General features: G+C 38.3%; 3 protein-coding genes across 3 annotated transcripts; 1 reads left to right on the forward strand and 2 right to left on the reverse strand.

The window, feature by feature from the left end:
- Window positions 1-2903: 2903 nt before the first annotated feature.
- LOC116308392 (inositol-tetrakisphosphate 1-kinase) lies at window positions 2904-12803 on the forward strand. Its single transcript, XM_031718802.2, has 12 exons — window positions 2904-3169; window positions 3308-3332; window positions 4658-4783; window positions 5558-5675; window positions 6566-6664; window positions 7169-7212; window positions 7814-7906; window positions 8396-8465; window positions 8937-9007; window positions 9948-10034; window positions 10688-10769; window positions 11302-12803. The coding sequence occupies exons 1-12, from the start codon at window positions 3051-3053 to the stop codon at window positions 11382-11384; spliced, it is 1017 nt and encodes a 338-aa protein (XP_031574662.1). The 5' UTR covers window positions 2904-3050; the 3' UTR covers window positions 11385-12803.
- Window positions 12797-18605, reverse strand: LOC116308391 (uncharacterized). The gene is made up of 3 exons (XM_031718799.2): window positions 16733-18605; window positions 16081-16248; window positions 12797-15231 (listed from the first exon to the last, which is right to left on the reverse strand). Exons 1-3 carry the CDS (start codon window positions 18339-18341, stop codon window positions 14555-14557), a joined length of 2454 nt encoding a protein of 817 aa, XP_031574659.1. The 5' UTR covers window positions 18342-18605; the 3' UTR covers window positions 12797-14554.
- Window positions 18606-18938: 333 nt separating this feature from the next.
- Window positions 18939-24148, reverse strand: LOC116308386 (transforming growth factor-beta-induced protein ig-h3-like; the record flags this gene model as incomplete). The annotated part of the gene is given in 7 exon segments (XM_089024950.1): window positions 18939-19279; window positions 19491-19698; window positions 19992-20462; window positions 22328-22629; window positions 23041-23248; window positions 23752-23806; window positions 23808-24148. Coding segments are annotated over 7 exon segments (1890 nt in total), but the record flags the coding sequence as incomplete, so codon positions are not given.
- Window positions 24149-26518: the final 2370 nt, after the last annotated feature.

The following is a 26518-nucleotide window of genomic DNA, read 5'->3' on the forward strand; positions in this document are numbered from 1 at the left end:
GGGCTTTCCCGGCTTCTCACCTTTCTTAGCATACTTCCCGCATTTAAAATGAGCTTCTCCTAGATACTTTCCATCTTCATCCCACGCTTTCTTGGCTCGTCTTCCAAACTGAAGAAGCGTATGTTGGCAAATGTGGCATTTTTTTGCCTTGTTAAAAGCCTCCTGGTTCTCTTTGGTAAATTCCATCTTCTTTGGACGTCTTAATTGTTCTCTTATCTCCCCCTCCTCTTCTCGCAATGCTTCTAGAAACTCATTAGCTGCGTTCTTACCTCGGTAAATCACAGGAGGGTTTGCTTTACCGTCTGATCTGACTACTATGTAACCAAAGGAGCAGATCTCGTGTAATCCTACCTTATTCGTGGCGCCACGTTTCTGCTCTTCCTTAGTTATCAACGCTTCGAAGTCTGCATATATCACGTAAGGCACTTGCATCTGCTTTTGATGGTCTGCGTATGAAAGCTCTTTGTTGGTGGGCATCTGGATCCGTTGCGCCACTTCTTCGACTCCGCGGCAGATCTCATCGTGTTTCTTTAGGGTATTTAAGGATGTAAATGACAGCAAGCAGCAGTCACAGAAGTACTTTTTGCCTTTGTGCTTAGTATGTCTGTAGAATAGTCTGCTAATGTGTTTAACCCATGAGTAGTGTCCGCCGTGGTAGAATAAATGTACGCGCTCTCCTTTACTTTTTGACAGAACTAACGGTACTATCGTCTGCTCTCTGACTCCGTAAACGTTAATTGCTAGATCGTTTATTTCCTCAAATATGGGGATGTCTATCAACTGCATGGGAAATTCCACACCATCCCACTCTAAATCATCTGTGGGATACTTACTTGTCCTACAGGGATCCTTCTCTGCTGGATACAGTGCAGACCTGATTGCCCACATAAAGCATCGATTGTCTTCATTCTTCACGTTTACAATAGCCTTCTTCCTTTCTACCCACGTTGGTAGCGGTACGTAACTCCCCCCTCGTATGGGTACGTACCTGGCTATACTTATCTCTATTCCTTCAACCTCCTCTACTGTCCAACCCGATCCTTCTTTCGTGTAGTTAGACAGCGACTCCATTATTGCTTCTAAGGCTTCACTGAGTGACCTATCCAGATTCGTGGATTCTAATATCACTAACGACTTTGATCGCAACATTGCTGTCGTCATTACCTCGTCTTTTGACAAACTTACTTCTACCATTATGCTCGCTTTCAGGGCTCCTAATTCTTCTATACCTTTTCGGAGAGTCCTTTTAACCTTCCTTTCTGACTGACGCCAAAACTGTCTAACGTCAATCTCACCGTTACCGGGTATTGACACCGTGCTGAAGTTGCTTTGGGATTCCATCTATATAATAGGAAATATTTTATACCTAATACCAAGCACTTTTTATAGGTCGTCGTAGTCGTACTCACAGTCCTGACAATGCCAAAACAATTTAACCTTAGTCTCAAACTTCTTACCACATCCACAATCATAACTGCTCATACACTTCGTCTTCATTTTCAAATGCTTTTTCAAATCCGCTTCTTTCTTAAAAGTTCTCTTACATTCTTCGCACTCCATATATAGACTAACATATTTGCGCTGTTGCCCCCAACCACACTTGGAGTGGGGGTCGTCCGTAGGTGGATTTTTGACACGGGTCTTGCCCGTGTTGAGATTGCGCTGGAACCCCCATTCCCTATACGGGTAATCCTGGCGTAAAGTAACATATTTCGAGTGCGCTGTTGCCCTCACGGGTAATCCTGGCGTAAACTAACATATTTCGAGTGCGCTGTTACCCCCACGGGTAATCCTGGGGGTCTCATAGGGAATGAGGGCTACGCAAACACGGGTTAGTGACTTTAAACGGGAAATCCTCGTGTGGTCACTGCGCTAGAACCCCCATTCCCTATACTACTTGGAACTGATATTAACGGCGCCTGCAAGCCATGAGAAAACCGAAATTAAGCTTAAGTCTGATGCTTTGTACGCGATTAGTATTTCAAGAACGTCGATGACCATGCGATATAGAAGTGTTTCAAAGGGTTTTGTCATTTTCAAATAAGAATCCTTAATTTGTTTGGAACACAATGGAGGAAATCTCATCATGTCTAAGCTGATTAAATTAGGGCCGCACCCATGTCACACCCTGGCTTTTGTCTTCAAATTCTCAAACGAAATGTTTTTGAAATTTGTGAAATAGCGAAGTGACTAAAGTTCGCGTTACGTTCAGGGGATCTACAATAGCTATGAGTTGCAACGGGCTAACCACACAGTATTAAAGGCGAGCTAGACATTATAGTTTACATTTCTACTGCAGTATAATGATTGCATATTGTACCAAGGGAAAGGGGTGCCTTGGTTTCAAGAGACAAGAGGACTTGGTGGTTTCAGAAGGGAGAGGGAATTTTGAACTGCTTTGAGCTGTCTAGACATGTATCTTGAACATCAAGCGAGTTTCATCCTTTCCTATTGATAGAGTGCTTTCGGTCTCACTGTTGAATTGAGGGGTCTATAATTTCTTATATAACGCTGTAAAGCCGGCTATGAGTCATCCTCTGCCCATGGAAGCAGGGATAGGCTTCCCTATTTACGGGAAATTTGGAATCACGATTATAAAATACAAACATGTTGTTATACAGGCAGTAGAAAAAGATGCTAGAATATTTTTTCATCCTCAAAAACCACACCCTGTAATCAAAAATTGACAAAACGCCAAATTTTTCTTTTCTTTCTTTCAGTTTTCTTCTTTTTCTTCTTTTTGAGAGGAGAAAGACAACAGCGTAGTTCGTACGATTCCTACAATAAGGTGATGATTTCAAGGTCAAATGCCACTCCTTCGTGCCGGCGATGGGGGGGGGGTCTCTACACCAATTAGCCTTTAATCTAATTTCTGTCGTTGGTCACCCTGTGTAAGTAAATTTCCGCTGGCTTCTTATTTCTCAAATCGCGGAAGCCTCGGAAGCCTCCACATGTGGAGGCAAAACTTGTGAACTTCGCAAACAAACTTCCAATAAAATGAGCTCAAAACTAGCACTTTATGGCTAACTTCTCACGTTCACAACTTGAAAATGAGTTCTACCACCAAGCAGCTTTTTCCTTTGAGCATGGGAAGGAAGCGTGTTGGGCTTTTGTTGAGTCCAAAGAAGAAACGTAAGAGTGTCTTTGACTCCTTCATCGAGTTGTGTAGGTAAGTTTAGAACAACTGCGACTCACTTCCTGACGTTAATACTTTCATTTTATCCTTACTCCTTAACTAAATAGTAAACATCTTCTTGATGAGGTTAGCATTATAGATTTCTTATTGGAATTTTATCTTGTTTTCCAGCGAGACTGGCATCGAACTCATTGAAGTGAGTAGATCTTTGTATTTAGTCACGTATTTTGTAATATTGGGGTGTGGATAAACAATTGATCAAAAACAACGAAGAATACTCGAAAAAATGCTCATAGCTGAAGCCAAAAATTCTAAAATCTTTACATATTTTATTAATCACTCGTTTATTTACATAAACATAAGACAAGTTGAGAAAATAATAAGATTCTTAATTTTTACACGACGTCTACTATAAAAAGCAATCTTGAACATATCGATCATGCCTAATAAAGGAATGTCGAATCATCGATAGTCCACAGTCAGTCTTATATTATTATTAATATTTCAAATTTATTTATTTTTCAAATCGGGAAATTTCCATTTTGAAATCTTCGCTATTCGTTGCTGTTTGTAGATCGCTCGTATTTTTGTTTACGTTCTGTGGAAAAAATATTATGACCTATATTTTTGTTACTTTTCGTGTGTGGAATTTCTAAAACATTTGCGTGTTGCTTATAGATAATAGAAGAATGATAGTAGTTCTTGTCTGTGACGATAGCCTTTTGGTATTTCTTTTCCAAAACTGATTTAATCATTCTTTTTCCGTTTAACAAACGTTAATTTGCATTTTGAATATCTCAATTCATAATTGTTTTTGTTTTGCTAAACTACACAGTTTGCTGTAGTGAGAAAGCATCATCCAATCTATTTTTGAAAGAGCTGAATGTATACAGTAGAGGTCTTACTGGCTTTCACTTAAGCTTACGTGTATTTTTAATTAAAACCTTTTTCCAGCTTCAATTTAAAATTGGTTTTCATAATAATAGTAGATTCAACTTCAGAATACCTGACCATGCACTTTATTTAAGGCTGCATTCATAATGTATGGCAGAGGGGGGGCAGGTGAAATTTAGGGGGGATCGGAAATTTTTTTACCAGTAAAATGGGGGGGGGGGGGGGGGGTTGAAAAAGTTTTTCAGAGAATTAGGGAGGGGGGATGCAAAATTTTTAGAAGAAGCTATGAGAGATTGCCTGGGGGGAATAGTTATTTTTTGGGGACTTCAAGGGGGGTCTTAAGAATTTTTTTGTCATTTAAAGATTTCACCTGCCCCCCCTCTGCCATACATTATGAACACAGCCTAAGAGTCTTATGAAATTGGTGCAATAACAATAGAAGAACAGTAGGGGATTGTATTAATGTGTGCATACTATTATTAGAAATATTAAATTATTATATCATTTGGATGGGTATACTGGAGGTGTACCATCAAGATATGCAATATTTGGTATCGAATTGGAAAAAAAAAGATATTAAAAAAGTTAATAGTGTATATAAAATATTTTGGCCGTCTTATCTCACAGATTGATCTTAATATTCCCCTGGAAGATCAAGGACCATTTGATATTATACTTCAGAAGATTACAGATTACATGGCCCAGGCTACAGATGGTGATGAACATGCTTTAAAAACTATACAAAGTTTAGAGGTGAGCTCTATATTGAGCAATTTTTGTGTGAGTGTTCAATTTTTTTCACTGTTACTTTATGCATGAACTCAGACTGCGTTATAGCTTCTAATCCTAGCTATTTATAAATAAATAAATAGATAAATAAATATAAGAACTTGTAGGGTAATAGGTAGATAATAATATTATTATTACACATGTTCTTATATGATTTCCAAGCCCATCCCACATGGCTTACTGCATCATCTCCCAGATAAATAAATAATGGGATTTAGAAGTGGTAGACCTGCAGAGAAAGAAGCTATTTGTCCATTGAAATCTACCAGTAATTGGAATTTAGAAGTTGGGTTAGCAAAACCATAAAAACTGGTGAAAAACCCCAAAGCACAGGGAAGATAACAAGCAACTCCACTCTATCTACATTATTGGGTTTTTTCAAAATATACCCAGGTCACATTCATAAGGTGAGCTGTGTCACTGCCACAGGTATACTACCCCCAACATTTGAAAAAAAATTAAAAATTAAAGATCTGGGAAGTTTTTCAGAATTTTATAAAGTTATTGATGATAACTTCTAGATGAGATGGATAATATCATTGGTTGTTTGTTGTCTCTGATTTTGTTGTTTCCTCTTTCCGTAAAAATCAACATGTGAATTGAGTGTTGTATGTTGTAAACATAGAACACAGTGGTAGTGAGTGTGGAGGGAACCTCACAGAAGAGACTCATATGGGGAGTGGTGGTTGTTTAAAATATAAGTATAGTATATAAGTTAAGCTACTTATTTTCTTGTAGCACTATCTGGATTGCCACCCAGAGGTCAAAGTTCTGGATCCGCTAGACTGTGTGCAAAAACTCTGCAACCGTTTAGTCAGTTATCAAGTGATGAAACAATGTGAATTTATAGAAGATGGTGAGAACTACTATTCCTATAATAACCATAGAATTAATATTTAATTAATTGTTAATCAATATAAGAAGCCATTTCATTTTTCATGAAATCTTTTTGGATGTATGTGCTGTGAGGGATCGCTGTAAGTAACCAGCTGATCTGAAATAGTGACGTAGATATGACGTCACTGCAAAACTGAGGCGTCGTGAAGCCTGCAAAAATTGAACCGGCCAAAAATAAAAACCTGTCCAGCATTGCAATAAAACTATTATTGTTATCACAACTTCTTATTAGCAGTGAACATTTATTTTTCATCTGGTGGTTTGATTCCACAAGTGACACTTCACTTTTGCAAATTATCTCGATTCTGATTGGCTAACATTTCCTCTCAGAACAGCTGGAAGCACCATACACAAAACAAAAACTAATCTATTCATGATAAAGATAATAATGATATTTCTTCGTAGGAAAAACAGATATGTTGTGCTATGATCAAATTGGTCGGCTAGGAATTCAAAAATATTAAGTTTCATGAGCCTGGAGAAAAATGCTTGAAGCACAGGATATTATACAGTATTAGCCAGCATCTTTAGTCTAGTATGATGCTAGATTTAAAATTAAACCAACAATGTATAGTTCCAGAAATTATCGATAAATCCCCCTCCCCCTCCCCACACGGAGGACTTTTTAAAAGGCCCCCTACCCCCAGAAATTCCATTTTTTTCCCATACGAACTTTAATTTTGTCTTTTCTCTGACCCCCCTCGAGCTCCCCTCCGTGGATGGGGTTGAGATGTTTTTTGGAACTACACAATAATATTACTACTATAACTCTTTAATTTAAACGTTTTATTTTTGAATTTTAGATCCAATGTCATTTATTTATGATTTTTATTTTACTTTTTATTGTAGGAATTAGGACATACATGCCAAACTTTGTGAGAATAGATTCAACAGATTTGGATGAAAATATTAGAAGGATTAGAACGGCAAATGTTCAGTTCCCCATGGGTAAGTCTATGGCATGATAAGAATAAATGGTGATAAGCAATACTAAAACAAAAAAATTGGGGGGAAATATGATGTTGAAGAAAAATGAAATGTACATAGTTATTGTTTAAGAAATCCAAGAACCTTTAGCCTTTTTAAATGTAAGACCCAATGTTTTAAAGATAGTTTTTTACCTTATGCTATAAGTAAATGGGATGCCGCCCTTTAGCAATATTTCAGTGTTCTCAATTTACCTTTAATAATTTCAAATTTTTTATAATCTTTATTTGTATTGTAAATTCAAGTTTTTCAATTTTATATTGCTATTTGAATAAAGTTAAGCATTATTATTATTATTATTATCATTATTATTATTATTATTATTATTAAGAATATATGATTACAACACAATGCACCTAACCATGGCCGCCCAACCTATTTTTGCTAATGCAGTTGAATTTTTTCCCACCTTAAGCAATTAGTTTAAGCTCTCCTTGTGATTATTATTATTTTTTATTACTATAGTGTGTAAACCACTCATTGGACATGGATCAGACCAGAGTCATAGGGTAAGTTTTGTCTTAAACCAGTTACTATTTTCATAAACATGCGAACTCAATTACTAGCTGTAACCTGCAAATTTGTTTTTTCTCTGTCATCAATCAAAACTAATAATTCAGTACCTTTCATAGTATTTTTGACTTGCCGCAGCTCAAAATACCAAATTTCAGCATGCAGTCTGAAGCTACTGAGTTTGCATGTTGCATATTTATGAAAATGAGTCGACTTAATTTATGAATTTATTATGACTGCTGTGATATAAATAGAGGATATTACATGGGCGCGTGGAGATACGATTTTTATCTTCGAGTGTTCAATTGATATCTCATGAGTGAGATATCTAAATTGAACACGAAAAGATAAAATTCGTATCTCCAAGCGACCATGTAATGTTCTGTTTATTATATGTATATCAATGAAACTTATATAAAACAAAAGCTCAAAAATTCTTTATTAAAATAGCAAGCCCATTCAACGGTGATATCTTCACGTGTGAAAGATATGGTATCTTCCACTGGTGAAAGATATCAAGTTTTCAACACAAGAGAAAACCTGGTATTTCATCGATATCTATATAATAAATATCTGTATCTTATTTTGTCTATTCAGATGTCATTACTGTTCAATGAAGATGGATTAAAAGACGTTACACCTCCCTGCGTTGTACAGCATTTCGTTAATCACAATGCGATATTGTATAAAGTGAGTGTTGTTATTGGAGTGTTATGCATAGTTGTTATTTATGAAATGGCTGTTATAAATTTTGCTTTCTGATTGGTTTAGGGCACTTGATTTATGACAGCACACAGCATCTAAAATCTATTTTGTTATTAATATCTAAAATAATGGTTATTCTATGTGCAACAGTAAAAGGACAATCTACATGACAGGGCTCGAAATAGAATTCTTTTTTTTAGCCTGCCATAGTAAAGGAGCATGGTAAAAGGAGGTCATTCCAGTAAAATTTGCATGCCATTTTATTGTTCATTTGGCAGTGTATCGTTATTTTTACCTGCCAAACCTGAAATTTGGCCTGTCATTTGGCCAAATGTCATCAACAGGAAAAGTAAGCTCAGTAAAAAATTTACAACTCTAGAGCAGTAAAGGCTTCATTTGAAAAAAAACCTGTATTACTGATGAGAAACACTGTATTGGTCATGCTTCATTTTCACCATTTATATTTTTTTGTAGGTCTTTGTAGCAGCAAATCACTACCATACTGTAGATAGGCCATCCATAAAAAACTTTTATAAGAAAAAAGGTAAGATTTTGAGAATGATAATCAATAGATGATCAAGAGAATCCTAACTTGGTTGAAAAGATTGAGAAGGGTGGGAATCAAGGGGGTGGCCTCTCACCTCTGGAGTCTAGGATTTGATTTCTGGACTTGGCATTACATGAGTAAAGTTTGTGAGGTCTCTCCCTTGATTCATGCTAAATTCCAATTTGACCTGTGCCATGACTTAGATCAGCCCAGAGGTTGTTTCAGGGTTTGATCTGTGAGTTAGCCCTGCCATGATGTAGATCAGCCCAGAGGTTGTTTCAGGGTTTGATCTGTGAGTTAGCCGTGCCCTGACTTAGATCAGCCCAGAGGTTGTTTCAGAGTTCAATCTGTGAGTTATCCGTGCCCTGACTTTGATCAGCCCTAAGGTTGTTTCAGGGTTTGATCTGTGGGTTAGCCCTACCATGACTTAGATGAGCCTAATTTTGACTTCTTTTTTTGTAATCCAAGATAATCAACCAACGATCTTCTTTAATAGCCATGATGTTTCAAAAGCAGAGTCATCTTCACATTTAAGTCAGGTGAGCAATGCATATGAAATATTTTAACACTAAAAAATATGGTTTTATTGTACAGGTTTAGGAACTGTACAAGACACTGTTATGATTTAGTCACATGCACAGTGCTTTCACTCACTCAAGTTGTTTTTAAGAGATAGGATTTTACCCATGAAAAAAGGTGTATTCAGGTTGTTTGAATTAAACAAACCAAATAATTGAAGGGGTTAAAATGAAAACAGCATAAGTGATTTTTTGGGGTATTTTTCAATAATTGCCTAAACCAAACAAAAATACCATCAAACAGCCTCTTTTAGTCTAAATATGAATGTTCAGTATTTACTTTTTCGTGATTTTGGTCGGGAAAGGAGAAAAACGCTCCTTGGTTACGCATTGGCTTTGCTTGACAACCGATCATCCGTCTGTGAACTAGTGTATATTTGCATATCACTTGATGCCTCAAGTGAATTGCATTAACAGTCTGCTGTGTGTTCAAGCAGAAACTTTAATTCGATTTTGTCACTACAAGTGTAATCGAATTTAATTGTAAACAAAGTTTGCTTTCGTAGCTTTGCTTTCTCTTTCCCTCTAGATATCCAGTCTTCATAAACTCATCGGCTCTCTTGTTTTCTTTACTCGGTTAAATGTTTTTATTACAAATGTTTCTCAAGATATTTCTGCTCGAGAATCAGCTTTAGGCTACCGCTTGTGGCGCTTTAAAATCCATTCCCAGCCCTCCATTCATGATGCTCTCTAAGAATAATATTGAGAAAGAACAACGAGCTAGATAGATACAAACTGCCTTTGTAATAAATCACTTTTAGTCCTGGTGCAACAAATTACTGAAAGTTGATTAATTTTGCTCATAAAAATGTTCGAACGGTAAGAGCTCCTAAAAGAGCCGTTGTTCTAAAGATACTTAATACAGTTATCATCACTTACTCATCTATTTTTTCTTTGATAGTTGGATGAAATTGATAACACAGGCAAAGCTACGCCAACAGATGAAGTTGTTGTAGCTAAAATTGTCAACAAACTACAAAATGAACTGGTGAGACCGTACTTTTTCCATCACAATCTGATTTTTATTTTACACCCAACTGTATTCTTAACCTCAGCATGGACTACTTTGACGATGCTGCAGCCATCTTGCCAGAGGGCAAAACAAAACAAAGATGACAAAAAATATATAGAGTTTTGTGTGTTTATCTTTTATGAGTAAAGTTAAAAGATGTGGCATCTTAATTCATGTTTCGTTGTATTCTCTCGTGATGAGCTGTTAATATTAATCCATGTCTGACTCATTACTGTAACAAAGCTTTATTTGCCCCCTGTATGCCCCATGATGCATTGTGATCCAAGATGGCTGCCATATCATGAAACAGCGTAATCCAAGACTGGGCAATCACCCCCTACATACCATAAATAACATATACATTACCATTATCAACATCATGTTCATCACCACGTCACAAGCATGATTATCAAATCCACAATGGTCATCATTCAGCAACATCCAACTGATACTAATATCTTTGTTGTCATCATCATCATCCATCAATTTCCTGATACAGTATCAGCATTATCATCATCCATCACCACTATCATCATCCATCAACTTCCTGATCTTATATTAGCATCGTCATCGTTGTCATAGTTGACATTCTAATTACTAATTTATTGCTCTCTGCTTTCATTTCCCAGGGTCTTTCAATGTTTGGAATTGACATTGTTATTGAAAAGGGAACATCCAATCATGTTGTCATTGACATCAATTATTTTCCTGGTATGAAATCTAACATTTTTTTGTACTGTGTAAAAGCATGAAAAATTAGAGCAAATTTCACGAGACTATGCAGACTAATGTTACAGATGTCTCCTCATTGTGTAGTTCCAAAAATTATCCATACCCCCCTCAAAGAGGAATTTCTTTAAGACACCCCCCTACCCCCCAGAAATTCCAACTTTCTTCCATACAAACTCTGTAATTTTTGTTCTTTCTCTGACCCCTCTACTCTTTGGAAATTCCAAATTCCTCTGTGGGGTGGGTATGGATGATTTCTGGAACTACACATTGTAATAAATGTAATTGTAATACATCTCTGTGTATTTTGATTGGATAAGCTCTGGTCTTATGTGCTTTGATTGGTCAGAAGCAGTGGCATATACAGGGGTAGTTCCAGTAAACAGGCAAAGCTGTAAATGTAATGACTACAAAATGCTATCTGGGAAATAAATGACCTTGAAAACCTCCAAAAAAAAATTCAAGCTGGATTGAAAATTGCAAAATATTAATTCAACCTTTGTGTTTATTTCAGGGTACGAAGGAGCTCCGTCATTTCCTGCAGACATGGTCAACTACATCAATCAAATTCTGTTCACTGATCAAAATGGTGTGTAAAATACTTATAAATGAGAGTCAAATGCATTCAACACATCTGAAAAAACATAATGAAAAATCATTAAGGATTAATAAAACAAGGTACTTCATGCTTCTTTGAACTCTGCACTTTCAATGTGTAGTTCCAGAATTGTCCATACCCCCCCCCCCTCCCACTCCCCCAAGGAGGAATTTTTTTCAGACCACCTTTACTACCAGAAATTCCAGTTTTCTTCAATACAAACTCTGTAATTTTGTTCTTTCTATGACCCCCACCCTCAGAATTTCCAAATTCCTCTGTGGGGAGGGGGGTATGGATAATTTCTGTAACTACGCAATGTCATAAATCACGCCATCAATCAACAGAGCTTAAAATAACAGCTGGTCATCAGACAATGTCAAGCCAGAATTGAAACTTGTCTGGCCAAATGTTTTAGTCAGAAAAGAGTCCAGTGATTATAAGTGACGACTTACCAGCCATTATTTTTAAGCCCTGATCAAAAATGTACTGACCAATGCTGTTGTCAATTTGATTGATGGAAGTGACACTGCAGAGAAAGACGTAAGGATTTCACAGAAAAACGAAAAGTTCTGTCCACACCCCATACACGAACCCTGAGTCCAATTTAGTTTTGATTTTTTATTCTTAAACATGCTTTCCCAGACCACTTATAGGTGGGCGTATGAAGATGAAATTTGTTTTGGTCAATTATTTAAATTGCCAACCAAAAATTTGTTGGACAATCTAATAAAGCAAAGTGACAAAACGTATTGTTAAGATGGTTGGCACAGCTTTACATCCACATATTTCCTGGCATTGACTAGCGGAGGAGACTAGGATCGACTCTGATCATTATGAAGTATGCCAGAAAATATGCCAATTACTAATTAAGGTATAAAGTCATTCATTAATGCATGAACATAAAGAAAGAGGTTTTAAAAAAAGGTACACTTTGAACATAGTTATCTTTTCAGACCATAGCTAAAATGTTTATTTAATAGTGTATGGGAAGGACATTCATTTTCAGCCATTTTTATGCAGTCACAGTCACATGAATTCATACAATTTGACATCAGGTCAAAAATAGGGTTTTGGTAGATTACCATATCTGTCAAAGTGTTTCTATATCAATGTCAGAAAGCACAAAGCTTTCAAGGGCACGTGCCTATAGGATGTCATGGAAATGGCTTGACTGACATTACCCTGCAAGCAGGGTAGATCGACATCCACCAAAATCTACTTTGTCGAAATAGCAAATTGTACGTTTTGCAAGTTATCAAAATTTCCTCCACCATCCAGCTGTGTTATCTAGGATAAAATCTAAAGCCCTTTTCAACAAGAAAGACTCAAATGAAAAATAAGTTTCCTGTTGTAAAAAATTAAAGTGGGGAAATAATACTATGGTAAAAGGCCATTAAAATAATTATTGTTACTAATAATGGTTTTGTTTTATATTAGTCTTCATTTCTTTCCAGGGCTTAAAATAACGGCCAGTAAGTTGCTGGTCATGATGACATGCCACATAAAGTAGTTTTAGTTCAAAATGACCCACAAGGCAATGATTTGACCGGACAAGTTCCAATAGACCTTTTTGGCTCTGACGTAATGTTTTCCCATTTCAAACCACATGTCATTCCCTAGAGTATCATTTCTTTGTTTAAGGTTTGCGCTCGGTTGCACATGAGAAGACACATGAATATGGATACAACTCAAACAAAGAATATTATTCTCAAGAGAATGACACGTGGTCTGAAATGGGAAAACATTACCCTAAGCCGAAGAGGTCTATTCTGGGCAGACATTGTCTGATGTCCCAGCCGCTATCTTACCTAAGCCCTGCTTTGTATATATCAGATTCTAGAATCTCTCTTTCTTTTTTTGTTTGCCCTTTTAACCTTTTTTGAAATAGCTGTGATATTACCAGTAGAGTACAAACACTAAACGTGTGCAACCTAAATACTACTAAATAGTGCTGAATTATGCTAATTCTTTCATTTTCTATTGCTTAATTAGTGCCAAATAGTGCAAAGTATTGCTGGGCTTCCCTTGAAGTCATTTCCTGTCTCATACAGAATAATCATCAGCTGAATCGCAAGTTTTCAATAGAATTTTTCCTGGCTGACAGCGGTTACCAGTCGTTTCGCACAATTGCCTTTTCGCACGAACCCGTTCGCACAACTATGACCTGTTCGCACAATTCCAAAAGTCGTTTGTAACAGTTCATTAGCCTGACTCTCTTTCACCTTGAGATTAACATTAACACTTTGGAGAAAATAGATATATGCTCAAGCTTTCGACAAGCAAATAAATAAACAAAAAGTTTAATGGCGATTAAGTTGGAATCAAGGAAAGATTACACTTTGGCACACTCAGGAAGCAATGGCGCTATTCGTTTCGTGCAATTTTGGATCAACTCGGATGCTAATAAAGTCTTGAAACAGAATTATTGGGGAAGAAAACCCATCTACAGGAACAGAGGAAAGATATTTTCACGACTTCTTAGTGACCATATACTGTATTTTAAAGTTGTGTTAAACGACTATTGGAATTGAGCGAACAGGTCATAGTTGTGCGAACGGGTTCGTGCGAAAAGGCAATTGTGCGAAACGACTGGTTACCCTGGCAGCACATGGTGGTCAGTGTTTGAACACCATTTGGATCAGATAATGAAATTCAGAGACTTTTATCAGCTGAGTGAAAGCCAGCAATACTCCATTTTACAGTTTTGTTTTTTGACCCTGAATAATACTTCCAATGTGTGGCTGGAGTGGCTGCACATGATAAACTGTAGTTTTGCTATGCACGGAAACTCCGGCCTCAACAAGAAGCTATTATTTGTGGTCACTGGATGGAACTGTAAAATGGAGTATTGTACATAGTGCAGTTTTCGTATAACTGTGAAAAGCTCAGTGCCGTAAGCGTGACGTGCCGTGATACCTTCTAGAATCTTAATTGGCTGATCTTTTTCACGCGCAATATGATTGGTCTAAAAATGCCGTGATCTTGGCATGACTGTGTCCTCACCGTGTTTATGCCATGTTTCAGGTATTTGATTGGATGGAGAGTAAATTCTTGTGCAATGTGATTTGTCTGGCGTATCCCTTGCCGTGTCACGACTGTGTTCGTGCCGTGAACTTTTCACAGTCATACGAAAACTGCACTATTTAGTGTTTGTACTCTAAAATGCTTTCTAGTATGTGTATCCAAGGTCAATGGCTGGCCTTGGTAACTGCAATACATTCAGGTTGTCGTCATTCCCTTCTCTAGTTGATGTACCATCTTCCAAGTGATCATCAGGATTTGGAGAGTTCAAAGAATCAAAAAGACTCTCTTTATTAACATCAGGAGTGTCTAAAGCAGTTCTACCTTCATCAGATTTTGAATCTTCTTCAAAAGATCTCTCCACTGATCTATTGTCATCTTGATCAGACTTTCTTTCCTTTTCTTTCATTTTCTTTGATTTTTTAGGAGAAAAATTAGATCTAATTGGTTGGCTAAAGTTATCGTTGATATCACTTGAAGACAATTTTCGTGAAACATCTCTGTCCTTGACCTGAGAGTTTGCAGATAAATGCGAAATTGATGAAGTGTGTGATGAGGTGTCTGATTCGTCATCATCTGTTCGGCTTTTTGCTTCCCATATCAGAGACTCCTCAAAGTCGTCAGAATACATTGACAATGCTGTTGATGTCCTAGACCTGATAGGTGGTGATGTCACAGACTGCCTTCTGATTGGTTGAGCCAGATCTGGACTGCGTATTCCTGTGTGACCGTATTTGGTAGTGGTTGGGAGATCAGGTAATGGAACATCATCAGAACTCACTTGGTCACTTGCAGGTCCAAAATTTGAACTTCCATCTGAATCACCTAGAAAAAATTATCTGTTAGATTAAAAGTGGCCTCAGAGCACCCTTAGAAGTGGGTAGCAGCACAACAAATGGGATGTCACTGACATATGGTATGGGATTGATGATGATGAATGACTTCCTTCGAATCAATCACAAAATGCCAAGGATGGCAACATAATGGTTACAGCATGGCTCTCCTATGAGTTTTTCAAAATCATGTGAAATCTGCATAAAATATTATAGAACCTTGGTTAAAAGTGCCTTTATTTACTATTAACCCATATGAGGTCCAGTATATTGCTAGCTTTCAATAATTCCCAAGGGAGTGGAATAACAAAAGACATGGTGGCCATGTTGGTTGATATAACAAACATCATGTGCAAATGAATACAAGAAACAAAAAATTAGGCAGTAGACTGATTAGCTGCTTCAGTCAGTTGTTTTGTTACATATTTATTAGGAAGGGCTTTACTACTGTTGTTGTATCAACAATGTTGTTCAAATGAAATAGCCACAATCTTTTTCAAAAGAATAGATTTAAAATCCAAAGACCTTTCAAACTGCACAAAGCCAAACTAAAAGATAAGTGTGTTTCCAGTTGCATGAGAAAAATAACTGGGGTTGGTAGTTCGGATTTTTCTTTAAAACATTTTAACTGATACGACAGTGGAAATGAGCTTACTGGGAACCCTGTGGTGCATTTGGGAATGAAAAAAATATTAGGGTTGGCAAAAATCAGCAAGAAAATTAGGGTCAGTCACGCAACAGGAAACACTTATTTTATTTTATCTTTTTTTAATTTTTATTTTGTTTGGCCTAAGCCCAACAGCGCTACAGTACAAGTACATGATGCACACAATATATGTACCTTTAACTTGTGGGAGATAAATGTCCAAACTGTTCTGACTGCTAGTACCAAAATCTGCTGGGGTATCATCGTTTTGTTGCTTCTTCACTGTAACTGTGTTTCCAAGGTTCTCTGATGTTGGTTGCTTACTTTTTGCATCTGATGTAGGAATGACAGACTGTAAAAGAACTAGAGATAAAACTAATCATTTATTTATCCTATCCATCCATTGACTATCCATCTATCCACTCGCCCTCCAGACCATCCATCCATAATTTTACTCTTCCATACATTCACCTTTCTATCCAAACATCCACTTATAGATTCATTTAGTCAACTACAACCCCTAATCTATTCATCCATTTTCATCCACTCACCCACCTATCCATCCATCCATCCATGCCAACCCATCCATCAACTTATCCATTCATTCATTCAACCGCCTCCAATCTATTCATTCATCCATCAACTTACTCATTTATCCAGCCATATACGCCAATCCACCCACCAACCTATCCATCCATCTATCCATCTTTCCAGTTATCCATCTACCTACTGTATCCATTCATTGATACATCTATATCAATCTACTCCCAACCATTTCATCTATCCATCCATCCATCCCATCCAGTTATCATTCCCAACAAGCAACATGAAAATCAATTAATCTTACCATCATCAGTTTGAACACCAGCAGACACTGTCACACTTCCTTCTCCAGCACCAGGACTAGTAAATATTGTTTGTGTTTTTCCAAAATCCTTAGGAATTAAGTTCCTTATGATTTCTTTCCTCTCCCTTGAATAAGCACTCATGGACAAGCTCTTCTTATGCTCAGTACCTGTGTGACTGGTCCTTGGATTTTTTACTTTTCCTTTTTGGTTCATTTCTAACCTCATTTGCTGAGTCCTTGTTGTTCCGTATGTCAGATTTGTTGGCTTAAATTTAACCTTCTTTGGGACAAGTTGATTCTGTTTCTTGTTTTTTAACAAAACAGACTTCTGTGATGCAGACCTTACACAGCATTCCCTTGGTCTTGAAATTTGTCTGCTTTTTTCAGACAAGATATTTTCTTTTTTAGGTGTATTAGTCTTAGTAACTGGTGCAGAATGAGTTTGTTTATTTTTTCGCAGAGAAGTGAGTTCTTCAAGTAGAGCATTCAAGAGAGGAAGATCCTCGGAATTCAATCTCTTTTCAATTTCACCGATATCTTCCTTTGTTTTGTGATTTGATACAACAGGTTGCGCTGTACCTACATCTGTCTGAATGCAGACAGACGCACACCCAGTACTCCCATCTGGCTGAAGTAAATCAGGTTTATAATAGATAAAATCAATATCATCTACATTGGCTTCACAACTAGTTTTGCTTTTATATGCCTCTTTTTGTTCTTGTCGTTCACTTCTCTTTTTACTCGTATTTTCTGAGTGTGACATGAAATTATAATACAACGGTGGTGGACAAACAGTGTTGGTAACTGGAAAAACATCTTCCTCTGCATCTTCAGAATAAGTTGGCTTTTTAATCTGTAGTCTTTTACATGCTGTTGGCATGGGATGAACTGTTTGAGTCTCGCTATCCTGTTTTTCTGACTCGGACTTTTTCATTTCTAAGCTCAACTCATGCTTTTCTTCAATATTTCCATCTTGGAGATCAAGAGAAACATCATTATTATCAGTACTAATATCTCTTTTCTCACTCTTTTCCTCTACTTTTCGAGCCATGATTGATTTTGCTGGAATATGAGACATTAAACTTCCTCCTAAACTCAAAAGTCGAAAGGAAAGATTTATATTTCCAATGACACTTCCCATTAAGTTGAAGATATCAAACGTCCCTTCGTCTTGACAAACAGATGGCACCGAGATACCAAATCGTTTGACATCTGAGGATATTTTACTAACTGCATCGCTTAAAGAAATCACAGTACTTCCAATTAACTTTGGCTTTTTATGCCACAGATCGATCAACATAACGTACAATGGCGTCGACTCGAGCTGCTGTTGTAAATTAGAAATATTAGCTTTAAAGAGGCAGGATTTTCCCTTTCGAAATGGTATATTCCCATAACGGTCTCGTAGTTCTGCTTCAATATGCTCCTTAGGGATGCTTTGTATTCGTGATTTTTGGAGAAGTTTTTGCGTTGAGGAAGGAGACACGAGATGGATGATCAATGTTGGATAGTCCAACAGACGAAAACTTACAGCCGGGATAACACAAGATACCTTTACACGATCGACACTCTCTACGTGCAGCTCCAAAGAAAATAGACTCTTGCTCATGATGATGACTTTAAATCATCGCACTGCATCTATTTTCTGTGTATTTTCTTTCTTTTCCTTTAAAATACTCAAAACCTCAAAATAAAACTCATTTCTGCCGCCATATTTTGTTTATGGAATGTGCGCATGCTATGATGTGTATCTCCGCTGACTTTTGCTTGCGGACTTTCGGCTTTCGGGGGAAAAGAATTAGTGAACGAAAAGTGACAAAATAGGAGTAAAGTTTGTTGTGAAGTGTGTTTGTCCGTGTGAGTGTAGTCTTCAGAAAGACTATTGTTGGTGGTAACTGACGTTTCCAAAACCTGAGCCGAAATCAATTTAGTAAATTTTCTCCCCCCCCCCCCCCTCCTCTTTTTGTATTTTACAGTATTACTTATTCAGTGCCTGACCTAAAAATGTAAATTTTCAAAATTTCAGCTAATTGCTTCAATCAGATTATCTGTCGCAATTAGCTTGTGCTTTTAACTAGATAAATGTCTTTAACTTTATGTATTATTGTAAAATCTATGGCACTAAATAAACAGTTGAGTTGAGTTGAAATCCATGCTTATCACTATATGGTTTATTGAATATTCAGTAGCAAAAACAACATGTTCGTTTTAGATTAGAAACGTTTTTAATAGTGAAAATATTTCAAATCTCAACGTCTTTTGGGATCAAAACAGTGTCAATAGCATGAACAACGCCATTGGTGACAGGAAGATCAATAAAGACAACAGCAGCATCGTTCACAGACACTGATCCGCTCGATATGTGAATAGTGACGTCACTCCCCTCTAGAGTGGGCACAGTCGCCCCATTTGTGAGACCCGCCGAGCAGAAGGTCCCGGGTACCACGTGGTATTTGAGGATCTTGGTCAACAGTGCGATATTTTTGAAGATTTCTTTCAGCTTTTCGGCGGGAATCTTGGCAAAAGCATCGTTGGTTGGTGCAAATACTGTATGAAAGTAAAAAAATTCGTTATTGATAAGCTAGGACACAGAGAAAGGTGTAGAAGTTGCAGAGTGGTTGCGAAGGAGATGTTAGCTGAATAGTATGATGGGGCCTGATAGGGCTATCCGTAGCAAGGGGGACCATTGGGTCCCCTGTGGTAAGAGAAAAAAAGCGTCCAGTTATTGGGCTACCTGTGGTGTGTTCCACTCACTTACCAGTGAAAGGGCCTGGTCCTGCCAATACACCTTGTAATTTAGCAGCGAGCACAGCTTTCAACAGGGTACTAGTGTAATGCGTATCCATGGCGACAAGGTCTGTAACGGTGCCGAATGGTGGGATCATGACTCGATTGACCACGTGGATCACTCCATTTGAAGCATTCTGGTTGACTTTGATGATTGGACTACACTGTGCGGTGACGACCTAGTGCGCACGAGTAAATCAGTTAATGGGGTGAAATTGGACTCATCATTTCCGATAACTATGTAAAATAGACCATTCCTGAGATAGCGAAGCGCATTGTGGTCTAGTGTTGAGTACAAATGATTTTTGACCACGATGCATCTGGTTTATTGGAAAAGAAAAGGCCATACGAATCGACTATATATATAGGAGCACTGCAATACTCCTACCCCCTACCTCCCCCCCCCCCCCCCCCCCCCAACCCAATAGCCGGTAGCATCAATTTATAAGATCAATTAAGCTCCCCGTTTTACCTTTCCACCACCGTACACGTTGAATCGTATGTCCTTCTTGGGCATATCCAAGATACTTGGTACCAGAAGTTCATTCTTGATGGCATTAGCGTACACTACTGACTTTATGACATGGAAGAATAAAACCTCCTTCAAGAAGGTGGAGTTTGCCAACATAGGTTTGTAGGCTTCGGGGATCGTATCGAATGCTTCGTCGGTGGGGCCAAACAAAGTCAGAGACTTGCCCATCTCTAGAACTTGAGCGATACCAGCTGCTTTAGCAGTGCTTAACAACTTAGTCAGGCCAAGGGAATCGGCAACTTCTACAATATTCCCAAGGTTTTGGCCTGGTTTGACAAGCTTGACTGCAGGTTTGAGTTTCAACATTGGAAAACTGTAAGAGGAGCCAATGAGGACAACAAGGCACGCCAACAAGCTACACTTCATGGTGATTATTAAACTGTAATGATTCCAAGAGTCTTTCAGTTCCTGTCACTTCAAGTGCAAGTATGCAAATGCAAGAGATAAAGTTCTCCTGGTGATTTTATACCTTTTCCTGAGTTAAATGATTATGTAACCTAATGAAAAGGCGCGCGCGTATCAAGTGTCACTTACCTTGCAGGCTAAGTCCAAACATATTTGTAGTTTCAAAATATAAACCTTTATGACTGACAGCCAAGGATAATAGACTTATTACTTTCGTATGTAAATTACCCATTTCAAGCCATGTGATGTTTACATGATGTTCTCTAGAGAATCGTTCCTTTATCTTTCTGAAATATATTCGTTCATATTCATGTGGATAGATATAACATTTGACAGAAACATTTCTCCAGAGAACACCATGAAAAGATCATATGGTTTGAAATGGGCAATTTAAATACGAATGTAGTGATGTCTATTAAAGTCCTGAGTCATTCAGTCTTTGACATCTGAGCAAGGTGACAAGAAAACTTAGACAGATATTGATGTTGCTAAGATTTATTTCCGTAAGTCACGCAGCAGTGCCTGGTAGAAGCACGTGTTGTAAGAGAATGAAGATGAACTGCACGTGAGTTTGGAAGTATTATTATACATCCCTCGTGCACTCTGTGTCCGGGGGGGGGATAATAGAGTGCCGAACGAAAAATTACACGGGCAAAATGTAACTTGATGGCCAGAAACTTTCGAAAATTATTTATGCATTACAGTAGTACAAATCTCTTCTTTGCGCGCATCCGACCACAAAAACCTACCAAGGCAGGGACGGATCTAGGATTTTGTTCAGTTAGGGGTACTGCGCACATAGTTAACCCAGGGAGGGGTGCACCCCTTAGAATCAAAGGGGAAAAAAAACAGTATTGGTTATCTTCGAAGTAAAGGCACAAAGTCGAACCAGGGAGGGTTGCGCACCCCCTGCACCCCTCCCCTGCGAGGATTCGGCGTTCAAATTCAGGAAGGCTATCTGAACTGAGCCTTATTTCACTTTCCCTCCTTTTCTTCAGTGCTATTATAGTTTTATAAAACAAGTGTGTGGATCCCCTCAGATGAAAAGCTCACGTGTAAATATATAGTTATGTAATGAACTCCCGGTCAATAATAGAGTGATCACGATACGAACACTCCTTATACGTCACCTCTAAAGAAGACCGACTCCCGCTTATACGCATGGCATTCACATCGTACTGCATCTGTGTTTTTCGTAAAATATTCGTATATATTTGGATTTGGATTCTTGTATTTGGATTTGGATTTCTGTGTTGTACCTCTGGACCACTGTAATCAGTTATCTGACTTATAGTTTCTTCCACTTTTTCAAAGTACTCAAAATTCAAATTCATTTCTGCAGCCTGTTAATTTTTTTTGTTTTTGTTTTTGTTTGTTTGTTTGTTTTGTTTTGTTTTGAATATGCGCATGCATGTATCTAAGCCGATCATGACTTTTGCTTACGGACTTTCAAATTCGGGGAGAAAAGAGAACTGAAAACATAAACGGAAAGTTAAAACAATGGAGTAAAAAAGGTAAAAGTGATGGACTAATTATGATGAAAATGCTCTCATGTTAAAATATTCATAGCCTGTGTACAGCCGCTTCCCACCCCTCCCCCCTTCGGGGAAAAAACGTTTTTTTTGTACACAGGCTAAAAAATTCATAATTCACAAAATATATTCATATTGTTTTAGAAATAAGGACTTCTGAAAAGAAAAAAGCTAGAAATTCAGAAAGACCATTTTTTTTCAAGTTTTTGTTTTTGTAATATACATTTTAGAACTATATGACTTACGTCAGTCTAAAATTTAGAAGTAATCCAACAACTTCTTACATTTTTTCCTTACTTTTATTGAGTTACGCTTTTAAAATATAATGAATGTAATTTAAATCTCAACGTCTTTTGGGATCAAAACAGTGTCAATAACATGAACAACGCCATTGGTAACAGGTATATCTATAAAGACAACAACGGCATCGTTCACAGACACTGATCCGCTCGATATGTGAATAGTAACGTCACTCCCCTCTAGGGTGGGCACAGTCGCCCCATTTGCGAGACCCGCCGAGCAGAAGGTCCCGGGTACCACGTGGTATTTGAGGATCTTGGTCAACAATGGGATGTTTTTGAGGATTTCTTTCAGCTTTTCGGCGGGAATCTTGGCAAAAGCATTGTTGGTTGGTGCAAATACTGTATGAAGGTAAATAGAAAATATTTGTTGGAAACAGAGGTACGGTAGGAGAAGCTACACAGTACGTGCGATGGTACTACCTGTTACGCTTGGGCTTCCTGTGGTAAGGTAAGGTGGGTTTTCCTTGGGGGGAGGGGGAACTGGTGCTTCAGAGGGGAGGGTCATTAGTAAAAATGTGAACTCTTGTGGAGGGTCAAGCCTCTTAATTTTGATGAGATTTTGACGAGATAATTCCTTGTTGACTTAATAGGAGCGTCATGAGTCTCTAAGAGTAAAAGGGGCAGGGCTACAACCATTTTAACATAGTTTACTGCAAATCGGCCTCGGCCCATTAAAACCGTACCAAGCTTCCCTAAAGAAAAAAACCTAACCAATCATTGGGCTACCTGTGGTAGGTTTCACTCACTTACCAGTGAAAGGGCCTGGTCCTGCCAATACGTCCTGTAGTTTAGCAGTGAGCACAGCTGTTAGCAGGGTACTGAAGTATTGCTTTTCCATCGAGACGACGTCTGTAACGGTGCCGAATGGTGGAATCATGACTCGATTGACCACGTGGATCACTCCATTTGAAGCATTCTGATTGACTTTGATGATTGGACTACACTGTGCAGTGACGATCTAGTGCGCACGAGTAAATCAGTTAATGAGGTGAAATTGGGTTCCCAAGGGATGCCTGGGACTCATCATCACATACAGTACCTGTGGCCCTTAATGGGAAAGCGAATATGGTGCATCGCAGTCTAGCTTAGGTACAAACATTCATGCTTTCATATTTGTTGTTGTTTGTTCCAAAGCTAGACCACAAATGCATTTTGTTAATCGAGCAAGTTGAATAGTTGATATGGGTTCATTATAGTCTAGCTTCGGCAAAGACACCTTTTGTTCTTCATGGCTTCTTTAACGCTGGTTGTAACCAAACTAGACCAGAATGCATAGAAAAAAGATATTTGAAGCGAATAGGAGCATTGCTATACCCGAGGGGGGGAGGAGGGTGCTATATCGGCTACAAAGAACTATGACCTGGATTGCAGGTCACCCTATCCGCCCTACACCCTTTAAATTTATGCACAGTTTTATGAATCATTTCTGGTTTATTTAGAAAATCAATTAAACTCTCTTACCTTTCCACCATCGTACACATTGAATCGTATGTTCTTCTTGGGCATATCCAAGATACTTGATGGCATTAGCGTACACTACTGACTTTATGACATGAAATAGTAAAACCTCCTTCAAGAAGGTGGAGTTTGCCAACATAGGTTTGTAGGCTTCGGGGATCGTATCGAATGCTTCGTCGGTGGGGCCAAACAAAGTCAGTGATTTGTCCATCTCTAGAACTTGAGCGATACCAGCTGCTTTAGCAGTGCTTAACAACTTAGTCAAGCCAAGGGAATTGGCAACTTCTACAAGATTTCCAAGGTCTGGTTTTGGAAGCTTGACTGCAGGTTTGAGCTCCAACAGTTGGAAAACTGTAAGAGGAGACAATGAGGAGAGCAAGACACGCCAACAAGCTACACTTCATGGTGATTATTAAACTGTAATGATTCCAAGAGTCTTTTAGTTCCTGTCACTTCAACTGCACTGATGCTAATGCAACAGTTCTTCTGCCTCTTTTATACTTTATCCTGAGTTAAATGATTATGTAATCTAATGCGCGCGTATCAAGTGTCATTGTCAAGTGTCAAGTTTCACTATCAGCCTTCAGTATGACAGTATGACAGACAGCCAAGAATAATTCAAGTAGTTTTGAGCCATTTGGTCATTTAAGTGAACTGAATTCAGGCCAACTTTGATATCTTAGCAAGATGACAAGAGAAGTTGAATATTGATTTTGCCGGAGTGTCCTGAGTCATTCCATCAGTCACGCAGCTGTGCCTGAAAGAAGCACGTGTACTCACAGAATGAAGAGGAACTGCACGTGAGTTTTGAGGTATATTATTACATAGACCCTTCGTGTACTCTATGTCCAGGGGGGTGGGTACTATGGTGTGGCGATCATAACATAACACGGACAAAAAGTAAATTACTAACAGCTAGAAACTTTCGAAAGTTATTAAAAGCCACATAGAAGGAACTTGATTAGCGCGCTGGAATCCGAACCGCATGCAAATCTAACAGAGAATTGTGTTCGGATTTATGCAGGCCATCTGTGACCAAGGGCGCTAGGGCAAAAATTGGTGGTTTTTTAGCCGTTAGACTCCGTTATATTGGTGTTTTTTAGCCGTTAGAAACTGTTTAAACTGTTACTTATCTGTTCTGTTATGTGCTGGCTTGATTTATTCAGTTTTCCCGTCTATATACGCCAAAAATACTGCTGTGACCAACGGTCCAATCGTATGTAACGAACTACTGTATCCTATACCTGCCTCGTGACCGCTTACGTAAGCGTACGCGTCGGTTAATAAGTTAATAAATTAATCCAAATCCCCTAGAATAACCAAAAATTTTTGGTTATTCTAGGGGATTTGGATTAATTTATTAACTTATTAACCGACGCGTACGCTTACGTAAGCGGTCACGAGGCAGGTATAGGATACAGTAGTTCGTTACATACGATTGGACCGTTGGTCACAGCAGTATTTTTGGCGTATATAGACGGGAAAACTGAATAAATCAAGCCAGCACATAACAGAACAGATAAGTAACAGTTTAAACAGTTTCTAACGGCTAAAAAACACCAATATAACGGAGTCTAACGGCTAAAAAACCACCAATTTTTGCCCTAGCGCCCTTGCTGTGACTCAGATTCTTTCCATCCACTAACCCTCCCCCCCCTTTCCTTCGGTGCTATTTTTTAACCCATATCTAATGCGTACCCTTTAGAGGATGATGGCACGTGTGAATACTTACGTAATGAACTGCCGGTGAAGGTAGAGTGAGGAATCACGTGGTGAACTGTTGTCAAGTCAACTACTTACGTAATCCTGGAACGAAGACACACTGCTACGGACGGACAGACCGTTAGATAATTGAAGGAGAGGTCGAGCAAACACTTCACCTACAAAAAAAATATTGCGCAAACTCTTCTTTCGGAAAAGAAATATCGGGCAAATATAAAAAAGTGCGTGCAGGGGTCACAAAAAAATATATCGTGCAACATCATCCCGCCCCCCTCAATATCTAATGGTCCATCCGTTAGTACTTTTATGACAAGGATGTTCACGGCAACTTTTCGTTAAATTAACTGTTAACAGTTTTATAACTGCCAACTAATTCTTCTTAGGTAGTGGGGAAAATCTTGAAAACTTGAATGCTCACTCGATTTTCAATGTTCAATCGTGCTTGACTGAGTATTTTTTTCGATGACGACGAATCCTTGCCATGGCTGCATACTTTGCTACAAGCCATTAAACTTATGTTTTCTCCCCTCTCCCCCTCCCCCTCTCCCCTTCCCACTCCCCCTCCCCCCAAAGGGATCGTTTCCTTCCCTTTTATTCACTTTTCTACTCTCACATCCTTTCTCTCTTTTTTTGTGATCGAATTGGCAAAGATTGTCGTTTTACTTGGCCACAATGATCTTACAAGTTGTTGATAATCGATGTACGCACTAAATGAAACTTCTGACGAACTTCTATTTCACTTTTTTTATTATTCCATTTCAAACTTATAACCTTCCTTTTGATATCCCACCCTATCGCCTTTTATTTTTAGATATTTTTTTAATGTTGGTTAAGCAATTGTCCCAAATCCATATCCTAAGTTTACTGTGAGAATCGTGCCATTATTTTGAAGTTTGGACAGCTGCCCCCGTCCAAGAAGCTGAATAAATACACGATGCTGAATGTACGTGCAATTGAATTTGATGCCCGGCTTAGGGGGTTGGGAGGGTGGGGAGGGGGGGGGGAGAATGGGGAGGGGGTGCTCATTATATTTTTTGACGAGAATGTG

The sequence above is a fragment of the Actinia tenebrosa genome, unplaced genomic scaffold (assembly GCF_029948245.1).
Source record: "Actinia tenebrosa isolate PJP-AT-01 unplaced genomic scaffold, QUT_ActTen_1.0 PGA_scaffold9__36_contigs__length_13948895, whole genome shotgun sequence".
NCBI lineage: Eukaryota > Metazoa > Cnidaria > Anthozoa > Actiniaria > Actiniidae > Actinia > Actinia tenebrosa.

Excerpts from the sequence above, each read along its gene's own strand:
- LOC116308392 (XM_031718802.2), top strand. The coding sequence starts at position 3,051 with ATGAGTTCTACCACCAAGCAGCTTTTTCCTTTGAGCATGGGAAGGAAG. Across the intron at positions 7,213-7,813 it reads GATCAGACCAGAGTCATAGG|ATGTCATTACTGTTCAATGA; the intron begins GTAAGTTTTGTC and ends TTGTCTATTCAG. Across the intron at positions 7,907-8,395 it reads ACAATGCGATATTGTATAAA|GTCTTTGTAGCAGCAAATCA; the intron begins GTGAGTGTTGTT and ends ATTTTTTTGTAG.
- LOC116308391 (XM_031718799.2), bottom strand. The coding sequence starts at position 18,341 with ATGAGCAAGAGTCTATTTTCTTTGGAGCTGCACGTAGAGAGTGTCGAT. Across the intron at positions 16,249-16,732 it reads TGGTGTTCAAACTGATGATG|TTCTTTTACAGTCTGTCATT; the intron begins GTAAGATTAATT and ends TTTTATCTCTAG. Across the intron at positions 15,232-16,080 it reads TTATCTCCCACAAGTTAAAG|GTGATTCAGATGGAAGTTCA; the intron begins GTACATATATTG and ends AATTTTTTCTAG.